A 20,933-nucleotide genomic window follows, 5' to 3' on the forward strand; every position below is an offset into this window, starting at 1 on the left:
CCTTGGATGGAGGGTTAGGGTTAGTTTCAGTGTTAGGCTTACATTACTAGCTGTACGTGCTTCCATTTGAGAGCGGGGCCGCAGTAGCATGGAAGCATTATCAGCTAATAATGTAAGCCTAACAGTGAAACTAACCTTCCGTCCCAGCCAATACTCATTCCACGCTGCTAGGACCTTGCCGTCCATGTCACCTCATCTCCCCTCCAGCCTCTCAATCCCCTCCCCCGGCCTTCCCTGCGCTCCCAAGCTGTTACCGGGGCCAGGGTGTTACCCTGCATCCTGGCCGCGCTGAAGCCGTGAGCAAAGAAGGGAGAGGGGGAGTGGGGGTTGCAGGTCCCAGGAGGGCAAATGCGGCGCCGTGACTGATGGGAGGTCGGAGACCGAACATGACTGTAGGCGTAAAGGGACAGAGGAGAACCCGAGGACAAGCCACACCGGCGGGGTCACTCACCGCAGCCGGTGTGGACAAGTTATTGCAGCCCAGCACAAGGCACAGCAGCAGAGGGGTGAATGCAGCAAATCAGGAACTGGGGGTGTCATCTGGCTGTTAAGCAGCCCATCACTAGGTCTCCACCCATACTTGTGGTGGAGACAAGATACAAGAGTATGGCAGTTGATATGTGTACTGTATGTAGCACTATTCATATAGGTGTGGTTTCATTTAATCATAGACTGGTAGAGTTGGAAGGGATATCCAGGGTCATCGGGTCCAAGCCCTACTCAATGCAGGATTCACTAAATCATCCCAGACAGATATTTGTCCAGCCTTTGTTTGAACATTTCCATTGAAGGAGAACTCCCCACCTCCGGTGGCAACCTGTTCCACTCATTGATCCCCCTCATGGTCTAATATCTAATCTGTGTCTCCTCCCTTTCAGTTTCATCCCATTGCTTCCAGTCTTTCCTTGTGCAGATGAGAATATGGCTGATCCCTCTGCACTGTGACAGCCCTTCAGATATTTGTAGACAGCTATTAAGTCTCCTCTCAGCCTTCTTTTTTGCAGGCTAAACATTCCCAGATCCTTTAACTGATCCTCATATGACATGATTTGCAGACTGCTCACCATCTTTGTAACTCTTCTCTGAACTTGCTGCAGTTGGTCTATGTTTTTTTTGTGGGGTGCCCAGAACTGGACACAGTATTCCTGATGAGGTCTGACTAAGGAAGAGTAAAGGGGGATAATGACCTCACCTGATCTAGACTCTATGCTTCTCTTAATACATCCCAGAATTGTGTTTGCATTTTTGGATGCTGCATCACATTGTTGACTCATGTTCAGTCTATGATCTATTAGTATACCCAAGTCTTTTTCACATGTGCTGCTGCTTAGCCCAATTCCTCCCATTCTGTATGTGCTTTCTTCATTTTTCTTGCCCAGATGTAGGACGTTGCATTTTTCCTTGTTAAATACCCATTCTGTTAGTCGCTGCCTACTGTGCAAGCTTTTCTAGATCTTTTTGAATCCTCTCTCTCTCATTTGTGTGCTGTATATAAGGCAAAACGAAAAAAGGTTTGGTATCGTGTTAGCCAGTAGACAAAGTGTGATCGTTCTCAGTGAGAGAAACCAAGTAGATATGCCACCTTTTTAATGGCTAACAAAAATACATGATGTTAAAGCAAGCTTTCGGGTCTTCTATCGATCCTTTATCCTTCTAGCCTGATGAAGGATCGATAGAAGACCCGAAAGCTTGCTTTAACATCATGTATTTTTGTTAGCCATTAAAAAGGTATCATATCTACAAGATCACTTGGTTTCTCTCACTGAGAACAATCACACTTTGCATATAAGGCATATACATTATATCCTGCGGTATTTCGGATGTGTCCCATCCTGTGCCCATCTATTGATACTGACACAGTGGACAACTAATGAATCCGATGCTATTAGCTTATTTCCTGTGTTCGGCCTCTACCTCCCACACCGAGAGGCCGCTCCATGAATCAACCACTCTTTCTCTAATACTGAACTTCCGTCCATTTCCCCTGATATCCCTGCAGTCGTGAGGATGGAGCCAACACTCTGCAGCTGTTTGCCTGCGTCCTGCACCTCCATAATAAGGATTATAATGATCCGGCAGCTCTAAGGAGCTTTACCTTGTAGACAGGTCTGTTTAAGCGCTCAGGCCTCCCGGACGGCCGTAACTCCATGTAACAAGCTGATGGCAGCCGTGCCGTCCAGCTGGGAACATCATTACATCCTCAGCGCTGCTTGTAATTGAGCCATATGTTTAAAACATGAAAACAGACAAAAGGGAAGAAAAGAGGAAACGTGTAGGAAAAGGCAATTAAGCGTCGTGTTCTCCAGGATATCCTTCTAGTGAGACTCCATGGGGAGGGAGTTGCACTACGAGCAATTCTCCAGCACAATAATATTATTAGGAGCATTCCTTTTATATGTCAGCGCCACCACATAGGCTGCGGGCACCTGCAGGGCCGTGTCAGGGAAGTCTTAGGGTAGGTGGAAAAATCTGGCACAAATCCGCATATAACATTTGATTTAGCAGAGGGGTTTCACGGTGGAAATCTCCCCTCTGCAATAAACGGGGGGGGGGGGGGGGGGGGGGAGAAAACCGCAGTGAAAATGCGTAAATGTAGCCTTAAACGAGTTCAAGCGGTCTGCAATCTCTGGCGGTACCATTGAAATTAATGGAGCGGCGATGTGCATGTTCAACTGCCGCTTGTTCGATCGAAGATGCTGCGGAGCCCCATTCTTGGGATTGGTGGTAGTTCTGGAATTAGACCTCACTGATCAGCAAGTTATCCGCATTGCTGAATCATCTCTGCGAAATACACCGTCCGCAGGTGTAAACAGAGGAGATAGTTGCCAATTTCAGATCTCCTTTTTTACCACTAGGGGTTGCTACACCACTTTTTGTTTTTTACAAGTCTCTTTTGTCGATAGGGATAACTTGCTTTTATGGGACACCCCCTTTCTGGACTTTCTGGACTCTCATTTATTAGCCGGAGCAGAGAGCGACTTCAAAAGCGTTTCTTCTCTGGAGGACCCAGCGCTGCAGTGTATTACAATCAGGAAGTGTAATCCCTCATTTCTCCTGTGGGGGAGCTGCGATAAAATTGAATACATGTTGCCTGGTTCTCCCACGGAAGTGATCGTTCATGGTCCCAGTACACCCCATTATCTGCTTACCAGCAGGGTCTCTTCTAATGAATTGTACAAAGCAGAGAGCCCCTTTAACAAATATTGTGACAGCAAAATGTAGCATTTACAGGGCCTGAAGGATGAGTACCCAGCTTGGTGGGGGGTAATAAATAAATTACTTGAAAGTTGGTGCTATCCAAAGAACAAGATTTATGTTTATTCCCTTATTGCTGCTGGAGCTTTTCCTGGAGTTTCCTTTTAATTTTCAAGAAAGATCCAGAACAGAAGAATCATCCGAGGTTTTCATCTCACTGCTTCGTCCCGCGGTCCCGGGTGAAGTCAGTGGGTGTTACTCTCGCAGAACAGCTGTGCTCAGAGGTGACAGAACTACAGTGACTCACGACGTACAACCGCATGGAACGCGCTGACTGATACATTGTTGCGACTTGCAGCTATAGAGCAGAGTGCTCCTTAGGACCTCTTCAGATGGCAGATTTCTCTGCTGAAGCTGCATCAAATCCGCCCCAAATTCATGGCAAATACCTGATTCATTCATGTGAAAGGGATTCAGTGTCATAGTTGATTATAGTGCAAATTTTTTCACACGTGGATTTCAAATCCATTTCACGGAATTAAAAAACGCCGTTTTTAAAAAAACAACTCTATCCCCTAGAACAGGGGTGTCAAACTCATTTTCACCGAGGGCCACATCAGGCTTATGGGGACCTTCAAAGGGCCGATTGTCAGACAGTACAGTAAACGCTCGTTCACACCAGCGTATTTGCGTACATAATATGCAGTGAATAGAAACCATTGATCTCAGTAATTTCAGTCATATGATGCATATTTTCACACAGCAGGACCTACTACGCACCCCAATAGGCCATTGAAGTGAATACGTGGCGAATGCACAGGAAACCGATGTATTCACTGCATATTTGCGCACCATTTCAGTGGGCCATCTGCGTTCTTTTCTGCGTGCCCAAATACGTAAGCATAAGCGGTTTTTGATTGCGCAAATACATAGCGTATTTGTGCGACCAAAATGCAATTACACCCGTGTGAACGAGCCCTAATAGTGACCCTTATAGTGGTCGCAGTAGTCATAGTGACCCCTATAGTGGTCGCAGTAGTCATAGTGACCCCTATAGTGGTCGCAGTAGTCATAGTGACCCCTATAGTGGTCGCAGTAGTCATAGTGACCCCTATAGTGGTCGCAGTAGTCATAGTGACCCCTATAGTGGTCGCAGTAGTCATAGTGACTCTCATAGTGGCCCCAGTAAAAATATTGCCCCCCACAGTGGTCCAATTAGTAATAGCGATCCCCACAGTGGCCCCAGTAGTAACAGGGTACCCCACAGTAATATTAACCTCCTCCCAGCAGCAATATTAACCCCTTCCCCCCCGCACCAATATTAACCCCCTCCCAGCAACAGTATTAACCCCCACCCACCCAGCAGCAATATTAACCCCCTCCCAGCAATATTAACCCCCACCAGCAATATTACCACCCCACCCCCGCAGCAATATTAACCCTCTCCCAGCAGCAATATTAACCCCCCATCCCCTTCCCAACCCGGCAGCAATATTAACCCCCTGCCAGCAGCAATATTATTCCCCCACACCCAGCAACAATATTAACCCTCCCAGCAATATTAACCCCCCACCGAGCAACAATATTATTCCCCCACACCCAGCAACAATATTAACCCTCCCAGCAATATTAACCCCTCCCCCCGCAGAAATATTAACCCCCTCCTAGCAACAGTATTAACCCCCTCCCAGCAGCAATATTAACCCCCCCCCCCCAACACATCAGCTATATTTACCCCCTCACCCCCCCAACACACCAGCAATATTAACCCGCTCACCCCCGGCAGCAATCAGCAATATTAACCTCATCCCAGCAACAACAATATTAACTCCCCACCCCCCAGCAGCAATATTAACTTCCCCCTTCCCCAGCCATATGCTTACCTCCTCCTTGCTGTCAGCGCTGCTCCTCCTCGGATCGTGCTGAGCCCGGGTGGCATATTATCTTTTTCCACAAGACTTCTGCACTATTGAGCAATTCCAGCAACCTGATTGGTTGCTTGGTGAATCAGCGAACCCAAACAACCAATCACTGTGAATCAGCCAACCCAGACAACCAATCAGGTTGCTGGAATTGCTCAATAGTGCAAAAGCCTTGTGGAAAAAGTTCCTATGTGCCCTGGTGCACAGTGTGCAGCACGGCACGCTTCCTCCCTGAGTCCTCTCCTGCGGAACTGAAGAGCAGGGGACTCAGGGGAGAAGGATTCTGATGTCAGAGTGTGCGCCGGGATCAGCGCTGTCAGTGTGATTACAAGTGGGGAGCTGCGGCACCCCAGCTGGTAATCACTACAGTGGTGAGCGGCCGTCGGCATGCCGCGGGCCACTTAACATGAGGCAGCGGGCCGGATTTGGCCCGCGGGCCTTGTGTTTGACACATGTGCCCTAGAAGAAGTTGTCTTTTGCTACAAAACCTGGCAGGCAGTTCCATCTCAGGAAGGTATATAAATGATGAGAGTTGTGGTGATTAGATGAACGGTCTTGTCACCGGAGGCCCTAAAAGTGGTTCCCACCTTGGCCTATAAGAGGCTCTCGGAGGCTCCTTGTGTGTAGTGACCTCTTCTTCCACTTGTATAGAGCTTGTTGACCACTAGACACCTCTACGACTCAGAGAAGAGATTTCACTCCGTTACCAGAGGGGGGCGTATTATTGGGATGTGAGAAGCTGCATGGTCGTATCCATGAATTGTCCCATCTGACCAGACTGTTAGGGGGTGTTGGGTCTAGTGGATGTGTGAGGGCACACAAGGTGACCGGGCTCAGGACGCCCTCTACAGACCACCAGTCGAGAGGAGGGTCTGACCAGACTGTTAGGAGCTGTTGGGACCAGTGGATGTGTGAGGGCACATAAGGTGACCGGGCTCAGGACCCCCAACAGACCACCAGTAGAGAGAAGCGTCAGATTGTTTGATAAGCTCCAGCAACTCCAACTGTTCCGTTGTCAGCCATACAGAGGCAGAGGGCGCCATCGTTACACCCTGTGTCTGTCGGAGCCATTTCCAGGCAGTTGGCTGATGGACATTTGGTGTCACCGCACAATATGACACTCATTAAAGTCAATTATGTATTAAAATGTTGTGGATTTTTTATGTGTATTCCGGTACAGAATCTGCATCAGAATGGAATCAATGTCTGTGTACGGGGGAGCAATGATGTTGGAAAAATCTGCTGCATATCTGTCTCAAAATCCGTGACGGAAATCCATTGCTGAGCTGTGGATTTCTACCATGGATTTGCACATGCAGTTACCACCAATCCGCACATAGATCGGTCCTGTTCAATGGGGCAAATAAGTGTGCGGATTTCTCAACACGGATTGTTATTAAGAAGAGACATGCCATTTTTTTAAAAATTCCGTGAAACTGTTTTGAAATCCGCTTATGGGAAAGTCCGAATCCTATAAACTGCAATGCTGATTCCCATTCAAATGAATGAAAAATGAATTTGTGATGGATTTTGCTGTGGATTTAATCCAGCATCGGTGGGGAAATCTGCTAAGGTACACTGACCGGTCCCCTGTAACAACAACTCATTGCACACAAGTGAATTTCTGCTCTGGATTTTGAGATCCACATTGGATGTTTCCAACATGATTGAACCCGTGTGCACATACATGGATTCTACAACATAGATTCTGTATTGAAACACATCAAAATCCACAAGATTTCAGAATGTTATTGACTTGAGTTTTTAATGGGAAGCGGCATACATTTTTTCACGTGTGGATTTGGAAGGTCAATTCTTGATGTGGATTCCATGCTTAATATGTATCAGAAAATCCGCATGTGGATTAGCTCTTTTGAATGTGGACCACTAGAAGTTCATAGCAACCACACTGATTTCTGATGTAGATTTTTCTTGAAATATGTGTTAAATTTTTCATCCACTGATTTTATATCATTTGAATGCGGCCTAAATGAATGTGCACACGGATACAGTCCAGCTGGAAAAATCCAATGTGGGTGTGCCTCATTATCCACGGAGAAATCCTCATCTGAGCCAAGGATTTCTGCCGTGGATTTGCACATGCAGCTGCCACGGATCCGCCCAGTTCAGTGGGGCAAGTCCTTGTGAGGATTTCTCAATGTGCATTCTGCATCAAAAGTGACATATTACTCATTTTTATTCTGTGAAATGGATTCAAAATCCACATGTTGAAAAATCTGCACCTAATAAACTACAAAAGAAACCCGATTCAGAAATCTGTGCAGTTACTATGGACTTTCCTTTGTCAATGCCACTGATCTGCATTCAGTGGGGCTGATTGATCTGCGGATTTCTCAATACATATTCTGCATGGAATCCACATCAAGAATTGACTGTGTTTGCCAATTCCCATTAAAGTCAATGTGTCTCATGAGACGCGCATGGAAATACGAACGTGTCGTTCTAGTCCGTCTATTTACATGTAGAATTTTTCTCTTTCTCTTTTTTTCTGCAATTTTGCAGAAAACTCACCCACTATTTCCTATTGGCCAGTTAAAAATCACATCGCACTCATGCGATTTTTAACCCTTTCCAATCCACTATCTGACATCCGAAGACATTCTGATTTGAAGCCTGTACAGCTCCGATGTCGTAAGATGTCCGGCAGGGTATTCTTACTCTATATTACTGGCCGCTTTGTTGTCGGGGGGGGGGGTCTCTCCAGTATGTCCCATACTGCAGCACTGGCTCTAGCCAGCAGATGGCGCCATCGTAAAATGGCAGAAAGAGAAAGCCCCCTAGGAAACCCTGAACCCAAAATTGGATTGCAAAGGGTTAATTCTCCTATTGAAAAATCATGCGATTTTAAAGCACGTATAAAACATGCATGAAAATCGAATGTTTAGCAATAGAATGTGATTTTGTTGTAAATCACATCAAACTCACATAGAAAAATCCAAATGTTACAAGTGTGAGTTTCTCGGACCGATGTTGCACTCGTCTGTGTACATCCAGCCTGAGGACCAAGTGTTGCTGTTTCCAAGCTGGCGATATTGCTTTAGCGTTTTCCTTCGCTCTTCGGACAATACTACGCCCCTTTCTGTGATGTTATTAAGGAGCCGTCAATAAAGACATGGTGGATCAGCGTGGAACACAAGCCAGCGCCGCTCTTCATTCGCCTAAACACTTGGAGCCGGTTTAAGTAACGCTCCATCTAGCAGAACAGACGATGCCTCCTGAATGCAGAACGCTCCGTGTGACTCATATCTGCATTGACGTACGAGGTGCCGCTGAGAACCCATCAGGGACTGAGCTCTTAAAAGGAGCCTGTTAAGTGCAGATTATCCTGATTTCATCGGAACGTGCGGACATCGGCGAGCGGTGACATCGGCTGGCGCAGCTGTGTGACCGGATGTGGAGTTACTCAGCAGCTTCATAGTCCAACGATGACTCAGTTCAGTTGTGTCTGCGGGATGATTGACAGACGACGTAATCAGCCCAGCAGGGGGCGCCGTCACATGTCCATGCTAATTATAAACTGTATTCGCTGACATATCCCCGGAACAAGAAAACGTCACCAAACTGCATACATGTATGATACAAAGCCTATCTGCAAATAACTGGGGCTGAAGTGGTCTGGGGGATATAGCACAGAGGTGGAGGGGATATATGCACTCCTTGTAAAAACCCATCCCTCCCCTAGAAGGAATATATATATATATATATATATATATATATATATACACTCACTGTCAGCACCAATCCCTCCACTAAAAGTTGTGGAATGGAATAAAACTTTCTCTGTGATTGTAATGCTGATATAAGTGATTACAATATCAGAGCAAAGAGGATCATTAGAACCAACCCCTTGTAGGGAGGCTCTAGTATACAGTGATACAGGCAGGCATGGAGGCTCTAGTACCCTGTTGTACCGCCTCTAGCTTGGATACAAGATGTGATACGGGCAGGCATATGTAGGCTCAAGTACCCTGTTGTACCGCCTCTAGCTTGGATACAAGATGTGATACAGGCGGGCATGGAGGCTCTAGTACCCTGTTGTACCGCCTCTAGCTTGGATACAAGATGTGATACAGGCGGGCATGGAGGTTCTAGTACCCTGTTGTACCGCCTCTAGCTTGGATACAAGATGTGATACAGGCGGGCATGGAGGTTCTAGTACCCTGTTGTACCGCCTCTAGCTTGGATACAAGATGTGATACTGGTGGGCATGGAGGTTCTAGTACCCTGTTGTACCGCCTCTAGCTTGGATACAAGATGTGATACAGGCGGGCATGGAGGTTCTAGTACCCTGTTGTACCGCCTCTAGCTTGGATACAAGATGTGATACAGGTGGGCATGGAGGCTCTAGTACCCTGTTGTACCACCTCTAGCTTGGATACAAGATGTGATATGGGCAGGCATGGAGGCTCTAGTACCCTGTTGTACCGCCTCTAGCTTGGATACAAGATGTGATATGGGCAGGCATGGAGGCTCTAGTACCCTGTTGTACCGCCTCTAGCTTGGATACAAGATGTGATATGGGGTGGGCATTGAGGCTCTAGTACCCTGTTGTACTGCCTATAGCTTGGATACAAGATGTGATACAGGAGGCATGGAGGCTCTAGTACCCTGTTGTACCGCCTCTAGCTTGGATACAAGATGTGATACAGGAGGCATGGAGGCTCTAGTACCCTGTTGTACCGCCTCTAGCTTGGATACAAGATGTGATATGGGCAGGCATGGAGGCTCTAGTACCCTGTTGTACCGCCTCTAGCTTGGATACAAGATGTGATATGGGGTGGGCATTGAGGCTCTAGCCCCCTATTATATTGTCTCTAGCTTGGATGCAAAATGTGATATGAGCAGCTATGGAGGCTTTAGTACCCTGTTGTATCGCCTCTAGCTTGGATACAAGATGTGATACCGGCAGGCATGGAGGCTCTAGCATCCTGTTGTACCGCCTCTAGCTTGGATAACAGATGCGATATGGTCAGGCATGGAGGCTCTAGTACCCTGTTGTACCAACTCTAGGTGTATACAAGATGTGATACGGGCGAGCATGGAGGCTCTAGTACTGTCAAGACTCGAACCTGGGTATACTCCAGGCGGTATTTCTCCTGACTGAGCTATCCAGCCTGTTGAATAGTTCCCCTGCAACCTTATTCCTTGTCCTAGTTCCTGCTCCTGTTTCCCTGATTGACCTCACCCTGTCCCTTGATTGCACACCCCATATAAACCTGGTTCTGTTCCTCCCTCCTTGTGTGTTTATTGAGCCCTCAGCCTTTAAATCATTTCCTCTATATACCTGCTCTAAAGACGATTGCTTTCTGTGTACTGACCACTGTCTTGTTTCCTGACGATGTCTCTGCTTAAATCCTCTGTACTGCTATCTTTTGCAGGCAGCGGTTGGGGGCGCCTGTACCAGAATATGATGTAGTTACACAAATAAGGCAATGTTTATTTAAGGCACAGAAATATAGGTGAAGCAGTACAGGGAGAGGTGAGCAATAAGCCCTTACCCTGCAGTTACTTTACACTACCTATGGATAACCAAGGGCCTATCCAGCAGGAATCTGAACAATTATCCTTCAGTGTAAAGGCACCGAATGAACAACAAACAAGAGTTCATTCCCTTTGTATTTGTTGTTCAGCTTCTACACGCAGAAAACTGAATGATGTATCGGCCCGGTTGCTCATCTATGACCGACGGCTTGCTTAATGTGAATGGAGGCAGGCGGCCAGAACAATCCCCGAACCGCTACGCCTCCATTCAAGCAACAATGAATCTTGTGTAAAAGCATAGGAACAATTATCACTGGCACAACCTGTGGGGCTTCTACCCCCCACCCCCCCACCCCCCACACATCCCCCGTGAAAAAGGGCCCCAAGCCCTAAATTTACAACTACTTGGAGTACAATATGAAATAACAATACTACTGAGTAGCGATCAGTCCCAATATACAGGGAAATAAATGTGTAACATTCCATAAAATAGGGTATCCAGGCGATCCCATCCATAAACTCTGGACTAATGTCTCCATGCCACGAGCTTGCGTTCCTATCTGTGTATCTCAGTCCATACTCGCAAGTGGTACATGTTTATTCCAAGTCCGTTAGTGTAACAGCCCCAGTCACTTTATATGGCACCAAACTATCCTACAGGCCTGTAGATTTGCTCCTCTCATCCCTTGCGGTGTGCTCACCTAACATTAGGCTTGAGGCCGACCTCACTAACAGTTTGTTGCTATTCAGATGCATTTTTGAGCTTGTCTCTGGTTGCGCAGTCCAGAAAAACCAAGGTTCGTTGTAGCAGTGTTTGCAACTTCTGTTCTCTCTGCAGACTGTTGCACCTTCACTCCACGGCGCCTATAGTTAGCTCAGTGCAGCTCCTGCGGGTTCTCTCTCCCAGATTCTGTGTTCATATGTTCTTGGTGACGCGTCCCACTCTGTCTGCCACCTGTTGGTACCAGCAGCTCTGCAGGCTATTGCGCCTCCATAACGTCTCCAGCAGCGTTTCTCGCAGACAGTCGCACTCCCAGTCCTCTCCTCATGGCGCAGCAGAAATTCCTTTTATTGGCCAGGCACCAGCCAATCAGTGTCCTTCTGGGCATGCTCAGTGTTCATCAATTAAAATTTGGCACACGTAATCAATTTGGTACAAATTTTGGCGCATCTCTGTCCATCACGAGGAGCCTCTTGCAGATCTGTGGATTTTGACATGGATTCTGGTGCAGATTTCACCCCCTAATCTGAAGAAGTGAAACCTGCATTACATGCCGATTGCAGACATTTTTTTCAGTACCATACGCCCAACAGGTTTTCCATGTAAAAGAGCCTTTGAGGGACCAGTCTACACTATGAAATGGAGGTGAGGGGGCAAACAAGTGTCCCAAGTGGAAGGGGGTGAAGAACCAGCACCTACGAGGCATCTTGGTGGTCTCCCAATCCCGGAATATGTGATACTTACGAGTAAAAGATATGTTCTTGTTCGCTTTCTCTGCAGAGATCGGACCCGTCACCATTACAGCAGACCCCGAGAAGTTCAAGAGGGAGTTAGAGGAGTTGTACGTCCAGGTAGAGCGCTGATTTACTTAAGTCCTTACAATGAATAATCGTCAGCATGTAACGAGTTAAAACACATCATCTTGTCTTTGTCTGCACAGGGTGGGGGCGACTGTCCCGAGATGAGCGTGGGAGCAATTAAGACAGCCATAGAGGTCTCTCAGCCGAGCTCCTTCATCTACGTCTTCACTGACGCTCGTGCCAAGGATTTCAGGAAGAAGCAAGAGGTTCTGCAGTTACTACAGCTCCGGCAGTCTCAGGTCGGTGTCTCCAGGTGGACGCTCACTATGGGTATTGAAAGACACAATGATCACTTTATTTAGGACCCCAAGACTGAAAAAAGAAATCACATCTTTTACTTGAAGCCATCTGGATGTCAGTCCGTGTAGTCGGCCATTAACCCCTTATTGCTAAATTACATAACTTTAAGTCCTGGTACTTGCCCAACAGGACGTAAACTTACATCCTGCGCATGGCACGGACTCAGAAGCCGAGCTCATGCCTGGATCCAGGTTGTGACTGACAGCCAGCCTGCAGCTGCAGCAGCGGGGATCGGTGAGAACATTTATCCCTGCTGTTAACCCCTTACATGCCACGATCAATGTTGATTCTCTGTGACATCATCGGCCTGCTGGGATGTCTTTGCAGAGGGCTGATTGGTCTACCATGATAACTGGATGCTATTGCCTGGCGTCCGGGTCTGCCATGGCATATAATCACTAGAGGTACTGCAATGTTCTATCATAGCAGTCATTGGATTGCGGGTTCAAGTCCGCTACCGGGACATTAAAAAAGCGTTAAAAAAGGGGGTAAAAACCCTTTCTTTTAAAAAAAACAAGCAAAAAACCCTTCTTGTTTGCTATTGCCACATTCGTAATGACCTGTACAATGACTTGAGCATACTATTCGCCCACCATGGAAAAACTACTAAAAAGACTGAGCCAAAATGCTTGTTTTGTTCATTTTCCTTCCCAAAAACACAATAAGTGATCTAAAAAGCCATCTGTACCCCAAAATGTACGAATAATAAAAACTACAGCTCATTACGCAAAAAACAGAGCTCTGTTGTGGCACATTGAATGTAGTGATCCAAAGAAATAAAAAAAATATTATGCAAAAGTGGCAAAACCTTAAATATATGTATATATGGTATTACGTAGAATTTTGATATCGTCGTAGTAGCATCCGCCTGCGGAAAATACATTCATCATGTCTTTTAGGCTGGATTCAGACAAACGTATATCGGCTCGGTTTTCACGCCGAGCCGATATACGTTGTCCTCATCTGCAGGGGGGGGAGGATGGAAGAGCCAGGAGCAGGAACTGAGCTCCCGCCCCCTCTCTGCCTCCTCTCCGCCCCACTGCACTAATCGCAATGGGGAGAGGCGGGGCGGAGGCGGGCTGATTCTCGGAACTAAGCCCCGTCCTGCCCCACCGCCTTTCATTGCAAATAGTGCAGAGGGGCGGAGAGGAGGCAGAGACGGGGCAGGAGCTCAGTTCCTGCTCCTGGCTCTTCCATCCTCCCCCCCTGCAGATGAGGACACCGTGTATGCGCTCGGCGTGAAAACCGACCGATATACGGTCGTCTGAATCCACCCTTATGCTGCATGATTAACACTTGAAAAAGAAAAAAAAACACTATGGCAGAATTGATGTTTTTTTCTTCCTGCCCTGAAAACAAAATGTATTAAAAAGGTATCCGATGCGTTATACTGTATGTACCCAGAAAGCAGTACCAATTAAAGTGCCGAAAACAAGCTCCATGCGGTCATGTCGATGGGGAGATAAAAAAGTTATGGCCTTTGAAACGTGGAGATGAAAATCCCCCAAATCTTCGGTCCTTGTTAATGAGTTTTCATGTTCTATCGTATGTCTTGCAGGTAGTGTTTGTCCTGACTGGAGATTGCGGCGATCGGACTCATCCCGGTTACCGCGTGTATGAAGAAATAGCCGCCACCAGCTCCGGGCAGATTTTCCACTTGGATAAGCAGCAGGTCAATGAGGTGAGTCCACCGACACCCGGTGGGCTGGAAATCTTGATAATTCAGCATGGCACAAAGTAATGGTGTAAGGGGTTAATGGTGTGTTATATGCTGTTCAATATGGATACTGTAGTGACCACCATATACCGACTATCCTTGAACTTCCCAGCTTCCTGCAATGTGTCAGGCTTAATTTAAAGAGACCAGCCATTGACCATAGCCTATGTTATGCTAGCCGGATCCAGGGCACAAAAAGCTAATGACTCAAATTCCCCCTACGTCCGAGAAGACCACGATGACCTTCTGTATGACACCGGCTGCAACTCAGACTGAAATGACCGCCATCATGTTGGTTCTTGAATGGCCGGTTGTAGTACAGGCCCCCCCGGTGGATAGGATGTCAACCCGACCTCCATCCTGGCCCAATCCTTCAGCTGCATGCCAAGGCATTGACTTAATACTTTGGCATCCCTGGTAGTGGGGTCCACATCATTTTGGGTCCACATTTTCTTGGGCTCCATAGTCCTAAAACAATTGTGGGACCCTAAGGATGAAGCGCACATGTGGCGGTGCAGTCATCATTGGCAGGATACGTGCCCCCCGTTGTCACAGTGCCCTCATCATTTTCACATGAATTGTAGGTGTTTTAAAGCACTTTAAAGCCCTGGAGATGGCGATGCCAGAGGATGCACACTCTTGGAAGATGTTGCCGCAGCTGTCAAGGATGCCAAATAGGCCCATTTCCAAGCACTTAAGTACATACTGTATCTCCACATATGAAGGTGCAGAATTTTGGTTTAGGCAGGGTTCACATCTATATCAGTTCAGTCTGGTCTGAGCAGGACACACACAGTGACACTTTTGTGCACTTCATGCTCCGGTTCGCATGCAGTATTTTTCTGTCACATCCGGTGTCACATCCAGTGTCACATCCGATGTACCGGATGCCATGAATGATCCTTTAGAAAACCATAGGATCAGTTGTGGCTCCAGTTTCCTTCGACTTTTTACTAACGTAGATGGAAAAAGAGAATGGCTAGCTGGGTCTATGGGAGTGAGGCCTTATTCTGCACCTTGGTGGTCCCAAAGATGGTGGCGTTTTGGAATTTTACCATTTTTGTCAGGAGATGAGTGAACCAATCAACCTTGTAAATGGAGCTCCATGCTCTCACTTGTGCTGTGATCCTGAGTAATCCAGATATTAATTACACTGTTTAGTTACTTAAAGGGGTTGTCCAGGGTTAGAAAACATGGCTGCTTTCTCCCAAACACAGCGCCACCCTTGTCCATAGGGTTGTATGTGGTAATGCAGCTCAGATCCATTGGTGTTGGATGGAAGTCGCAGAATATTAGCATGCATTTCCCAGAAAGTGAATTGTCTTCAGCGCACAAAGGGTTTAGAAGCCTGACACAATGCAAGCAGTCCATTCAGCGGGGGTCTCAGCTTACGGACCCCCCTGCTCTCGGTAGAATCCTCAGTCCACTGGACAGGTTTTGAAGGAAGAAGCCTTTGCCTAGTTTCTGAATGGTCCCATTGTATAAGCGGTAATGTCACTGCGTCCCCCTTGAAGTCACATGACATGCGGACTATTTTACACTGCATCTACTTTGGCCAAATGCTACAAACAGAGGGGCTTTGTGCCCCCAGACCCCCCCCCCCCCCAGCCCGGCTCACATCTGTTTGCTTTTTATGAAGCCTGTGTGTTTCCAGCCCGCTGACGGAGTTTGCCCCATATGGCTGTAATTATAGATGGTGCCCTAATTCCATCGCACGGTCACAGTATAGTGCTGAATAATCACATCCGCACCCCTCCCCGCTCCGCCGCTCCATGACTTTGTGACTTTCCGTTTTTTTATGTCCATAAAGGCAGGAAACCCTGTTGTTGCAATAGTAATGGCGCCCCGACTACTGTTTATCTTATTGGCTCATGATATGCAGTTAATGAACCCCCGGGGGGACCAGCTGTCCACAGTGGGACTTCCCATAGCTGCAGGACGGATTTACCTCATTATATACGGCTGATGGATCTACAGTCAGTAGACAGTATGTATCTATTCCTAATGGTCCATACCGCAGTGCAGTCTCATCTGACCCAACAGATAAAGCCCCCTCCGCCTCCCACATCCCCCCATCTGAGTGTTCTAGTATATTCTGTTGTTGGAAAGCCATATTTTCCAAAATGGGAAGGAATGAAAAATTAATTGTGTTGTTTAATAGTAGATTTTGTACCCCTGCATGGCCCACGTGCTTTACTTCAGTATGGTCACTCTGCTGATGGCTGCGGTCACTCTGCTGATGGCTGCGGTTACTCTGCTGATGGCTGCGGTCACTCTGCTGATGGCTGCGGTCACTCTGCTGATGGCTGCGGTCACTCTGCTGATGGCTGCAGTCACTCTGCTAAGAGATGCAACCTCTGTGCCGAGGGCTCCAGTCACTTTGCTGATGGACATATGATCTCTTTGACTAGTCCCTGTGATGGGCCCTCGTGGACCAAATGGGAATCCTTCTTATATTAGTGGAGACGGTGCCCCATGTGAGTGCGGCAGATGCCATATAAGCAGCATGTGCTTGAATAACTATTTGTTGGTCCTATTGTACTTTTTTCTGCTTTCCCAGGTGCTGAAGTGGGTGGAGGAGGCTATCCAGGCATCCAAGGTTCATCTGTTGTCCACAGATCATGAGTCAGCCGGGAACAGACAGTGGGAAATACCATTTGACCCAAGCCTGAAAGAAGTGACCATCTCTCTGAGTGGCCCCGAGCCTCTTATTGAGGTCACTGACCCCACAGGTGAGCATCGGCCATTCAACCCCCTTCATTCTCTCATGTTAAGGGCTGTATTCATAGGTCTACATTATATAGTAACATATTGACTTTGGGCTAAGGGGAAAAGATGGATTTTGGTCTCTCAAATGGGGATGGACCAGGATCTAATCTTCATCAAAGCGCCGAAAGCTCTGGAGAATTATTGGCCAGTCATAGAATTGGGCGTACGCCAGGATACCGACCCTGCAGGAAGATAACATAGGAAAATAACACTGGTATAACACATCCAACCATTATCTTCTCACCTCTGCTTCAGAGTTCATGTGACTGAACTATTAGGGTGCTTTCACATGTGGTGAAAATATCTGTCCTGTCTGTGCAGGAAAAAGCCACAAAGTTCTGTAAGGGCATCACCAGATGGGGCTAGAACTGAACTAAACAAGTCAAAGACGGACTAAACCGAACAGACATGGACAGGAAGAATACAAACCTGGGAATACTTTCCCTAAGTGAACCAGGACATTAGTGGGCCTCTGCCTGAAAGCAGGGCGATCGTCCCGATAAGGACGGCCCCACGTCTTGTACCTAGTCTATCCCTGGACGACAATAAGAGATAAATAGATACAAGGACAACTCTGACAGGGAACACTGCCATGCCAAACACACAAAATGAGACACTGATTTGGGCATCTGCACACTTACAGACGGAAGGAGATCGGGCGGCCGCACACCTACAGATAAGGGGATTCAGGCGTCCACATACTTATGGATGAAACCAATAGACATGAGAAGGCCCTAGCGTCCACCTACAAATAGATAAAGGGGAACAAACAGAACGAAGCTCGGGCATCTGCCCACCAATGAATGGGCAAGCAAACAAACATGGACCGGGCATCTGACTACCAATTGATTGGGTGGATCAGACATATGAACAAACTGACTGATGAGTGAGTAAACAGACAGACTAATGGAGGCACAAATGGTAGAACTGGCAAAACGCAGCATAGCATACATGCAACTAAATGACATACAAAATCGATCCAGACAAATAGACAGATCAGACAGACAGACAGACTGACCAGGAACCAGACAGACTGAGCTCTGGCAGCATGCACACCACAGCTGACACAGGCAAAATAACCAGGGTTTGGTCGGATTAAATAGCAGCATGATATCTCTGATTGGTCGACCAGGAGAACCACCTCCCAGACAACCAATCAGAACATGCATTGCAGGGAATGATGCAGCAGAGATGAGGGGAACCCTGAGGTACTTCCAACAGCCGACACCATGTACTTCTGCAGTGCGGGAACACTGTAACAGTTCTATTAGGCTAACTTCACAAGGCTGAGTGCAATATGGAGCCGTGAATCCCGCCCCATTTTGCACCTGCTATCCATGTGAAATCCCTGAGGATTCGAGACGTTTTCATGTGTAAACAGCCTCGCATCATTTTGGGGATGCAGGGCGAAGGTTTGTGGAGTTTCTTACATTGTTTTCAATTGAAAACAATGGGCGGTGCAATGCGAGCGCCTGCACAAGGTAGAACATGCGGCGATTTGTTTGCTGCATCACGGTGCTATTCGGGAAAACATCCCTCGAGTATGACCGCATTCAAAAGAATCGGCGCTCCTATCTGTGCGTCTCGAAGTGCACAAAACTCGCAGAATTTTATCGCCCATATGAAACCGGCCTAACACATCCACAGGAACCACTATAAGATGCAATTCTGGCGTTCCCCATGTGGGACTAATAATGAGATATTTTAATACGCTGGACCTTTTTGGACACAGCAATACCAATTTTTACTTTTTTTTTTGATGCAACAACTTTTAACATTTCTTTATTTGTAATAATGTAATAATTAGTCTTTGTTTTACTTATTTTAGCCCCCATAATAGGCTTGATCATTTGATCGCTTCTATGGTATAATGCAATACCATGGTATTGCATTGTACTGTATTTTAACAGGTATCCTATCAGGGACCTTTCACATGGACCAGATAAGCCACATGACGCACCACAAGCCGCGGTAAATTCCACACCAATAGGCCGCCTGCACACGGGCGGAAATCCCGCGGCGGTATTTCCCGCGGGATTTCCGCCACTGAAAGTTTGCATAGGAGTGCATTACAATACGCACTCCTATGCAGACGGCCGCGGTTTGGCTGCGCGAAATCTCGCGCGGCAAACAAACCGCGGCATGTCCTATTTTTGTGCGGGGCACGCACTCACCCGGCCGCTGGCTCCGGTCTGCGCATGCGCCGGCTGCGCAGCAGCCGGCACATGAAAGAGCCGGGGGCCACCAGGTGCGGGTGAGTGCGCGCTCGTCTCTGCAGGCGCTCGGGTCGGGTCCCGCGGCGGGAATTCTCGCTGCCGGATCCAACCCGCTCGTCTGCAGGCGGCCATAGCCACAGGTTACCTGTGGATTTTGATGCGGCATTAAAAATGTCTTAAACCTGCAATCCCGCATCAAAATTCGCAATCAGACCTACAGATTTTTGTGTGGAATTTCGCAAATGACAATTTGGCTTCATCCTGCGGTGTAATTTCATCTTGTGTGAAAGGATTGTCAACCAATCATGGCAGCCCTGGGAGCCTTCAGATGGCAGCCCTACCATCTTATCGGATGGTCTTGTGATCTTCATTCTGACCCACTCAGATCTCCTTGCGGTTATGGATTCATTTTCTAGTCGGATCTCCGACCCTTCTGAAGTAATTAATGATTATAGCATGCAATATTGTAACGCTCAAGAAAGGCTTCAGGGGGCGGGGCTTATCACGACATATGATTTTAGCTCAGTCATTATAAGAAGGACAGGGCCGCTTCAAAATAGACATGGATACACCCTGTGGTTGTTTCCTAGCTGGAACACTGGAGTACCATTGGTGCGGATCCTTACTGGAAATCAGTCGCGCATCCGTAGCGGATTTCATACTATGCTGCGCTCATCCTCACCTCCTCCGTAGGCTTCACGCTGTCGGCACTCCCCGGTTTCTGGCTCGCAGCACCGCACCTGACCAGGCTGCTGGGAACTGAAAGCCGGGGAGCGCTGACAGTGGGAAGTCCACGAAGGAGGTAAGGGGAGCGCTGCATAGTATGAAATCAGCTGTGGATATGCAGCTGATCTCCAGTCAACTGTTTAATGTATGCAGAATTTACAGCAGAAATTTCCTTTAAGGACATTCTGTAGCATTTCCACCATGTGTAAACAAGTCAGCTTGAGGTATGCTGCCACGTGCAGCATGGCCTCACTAGTAATAGTGACCCCCACAGCAGCCTCACTAGTAATAGTGTCCCCCACAGTGGCCCCAGTAGTAATAGTGACCCCACATTGGCCTCACTAGTAATAGTGACCCCCACAGCGGCCTCACTAGTAATAGTGTCCCCCACAGTGGCCCCAATAGTATTAGTGACCCCCACAGTGGCCCCAATAGTATTAGTGACCCCCACAGCGGCCTCACTAGTAATAGTGACCCCCACAGTGGCCTCAGTAGTATTAGTGACCCCCACAGTGGCCCCAGTAGTAATAGTGACCCCCACAGTGACCTCTGTAGTAATAGTGACCCCCACAGTGGCCTCAGTCGTAGTTGTGTCCCCCAAAGTGGCCCCAGTAGTAATAGTGTCCCCCACAGTGGCCCTAGTAGTAATAGTGGCCCCCCACAGTGGTCCCAGTAGTAATGGTGATCCCTACAGTGGCCTCTGTGGTAATAGTGACCCCCACATTGGCCTCTGTAGTAATAGTATGAAATCAGCTGTGGATACGCGGCTGATTTCCAGTCAACTGTTTAATGTAGCAGAATTTACAGCGGAAATTTCCTCTAAGGACATTCTGTAGCATTTCCACCATGTGTAAACAAGTCACCTCGAGGTATGCTGCCATATGCAGCATGGCCTCACTAGTAATAGTGACCCCCACAGCGGCCTCACTAGTAATAGTGTCCCCCACAGTGGCCCCAGTAGTAATAGTGACCCCCACAGTGGCCGCAATAGTAATAGTGACCCCC

The 20,933-nt window shown here is 47.6% G+C and overlaps 1 protein-coding gene across 1 annotated transcript in view; it reads left to right on the plus strand.

The window, feature by feature from the left end:
• HMCN2 (hemicentin 2) overlaps positions 1-20,933 on the plus strand; it is a 178,269-nt gene that overhangs the window by 17,753 nt on the left and 139,583 nt on the right. Inside the window, exons 2-5 of the mRNA XM_066580227.1 lie at positions 12,121-12,191; positions 12,281-12,439; positions 14,059-14,181; positions 16,778-16,949. Of these exons, the coding sequence (XP_066436324.1) occupies positions 12,121-12,191; positions 12,281-12,439; positions 14,059-14,181; positions 16,778-16,949 (525 nt within the window). The remainder of the gene's footprint in view (positions 1-12,120; positions 12,192-12,280; positions 12,440-14,058; positions 14,182-16,777; positions 16,950-20,933) is intronic.

The sequence above is a fragment of the Eleutherodactylus coqui genome, chromosome 10 (genome assembly GCF_035609145.1).
Source record: "Eleutherodactylus coqui strain aEleCoq1 chromosome 10, aEleCoq1.hap1, whole genome shotgun sequence".
Taxonomy (NCBI): Eukaryota; Metazoa; Chordata; class Amphibia; order Anura; family Eleutherodactylidae; genus Eleutherodactylus; species Eleutherodactylus coqui.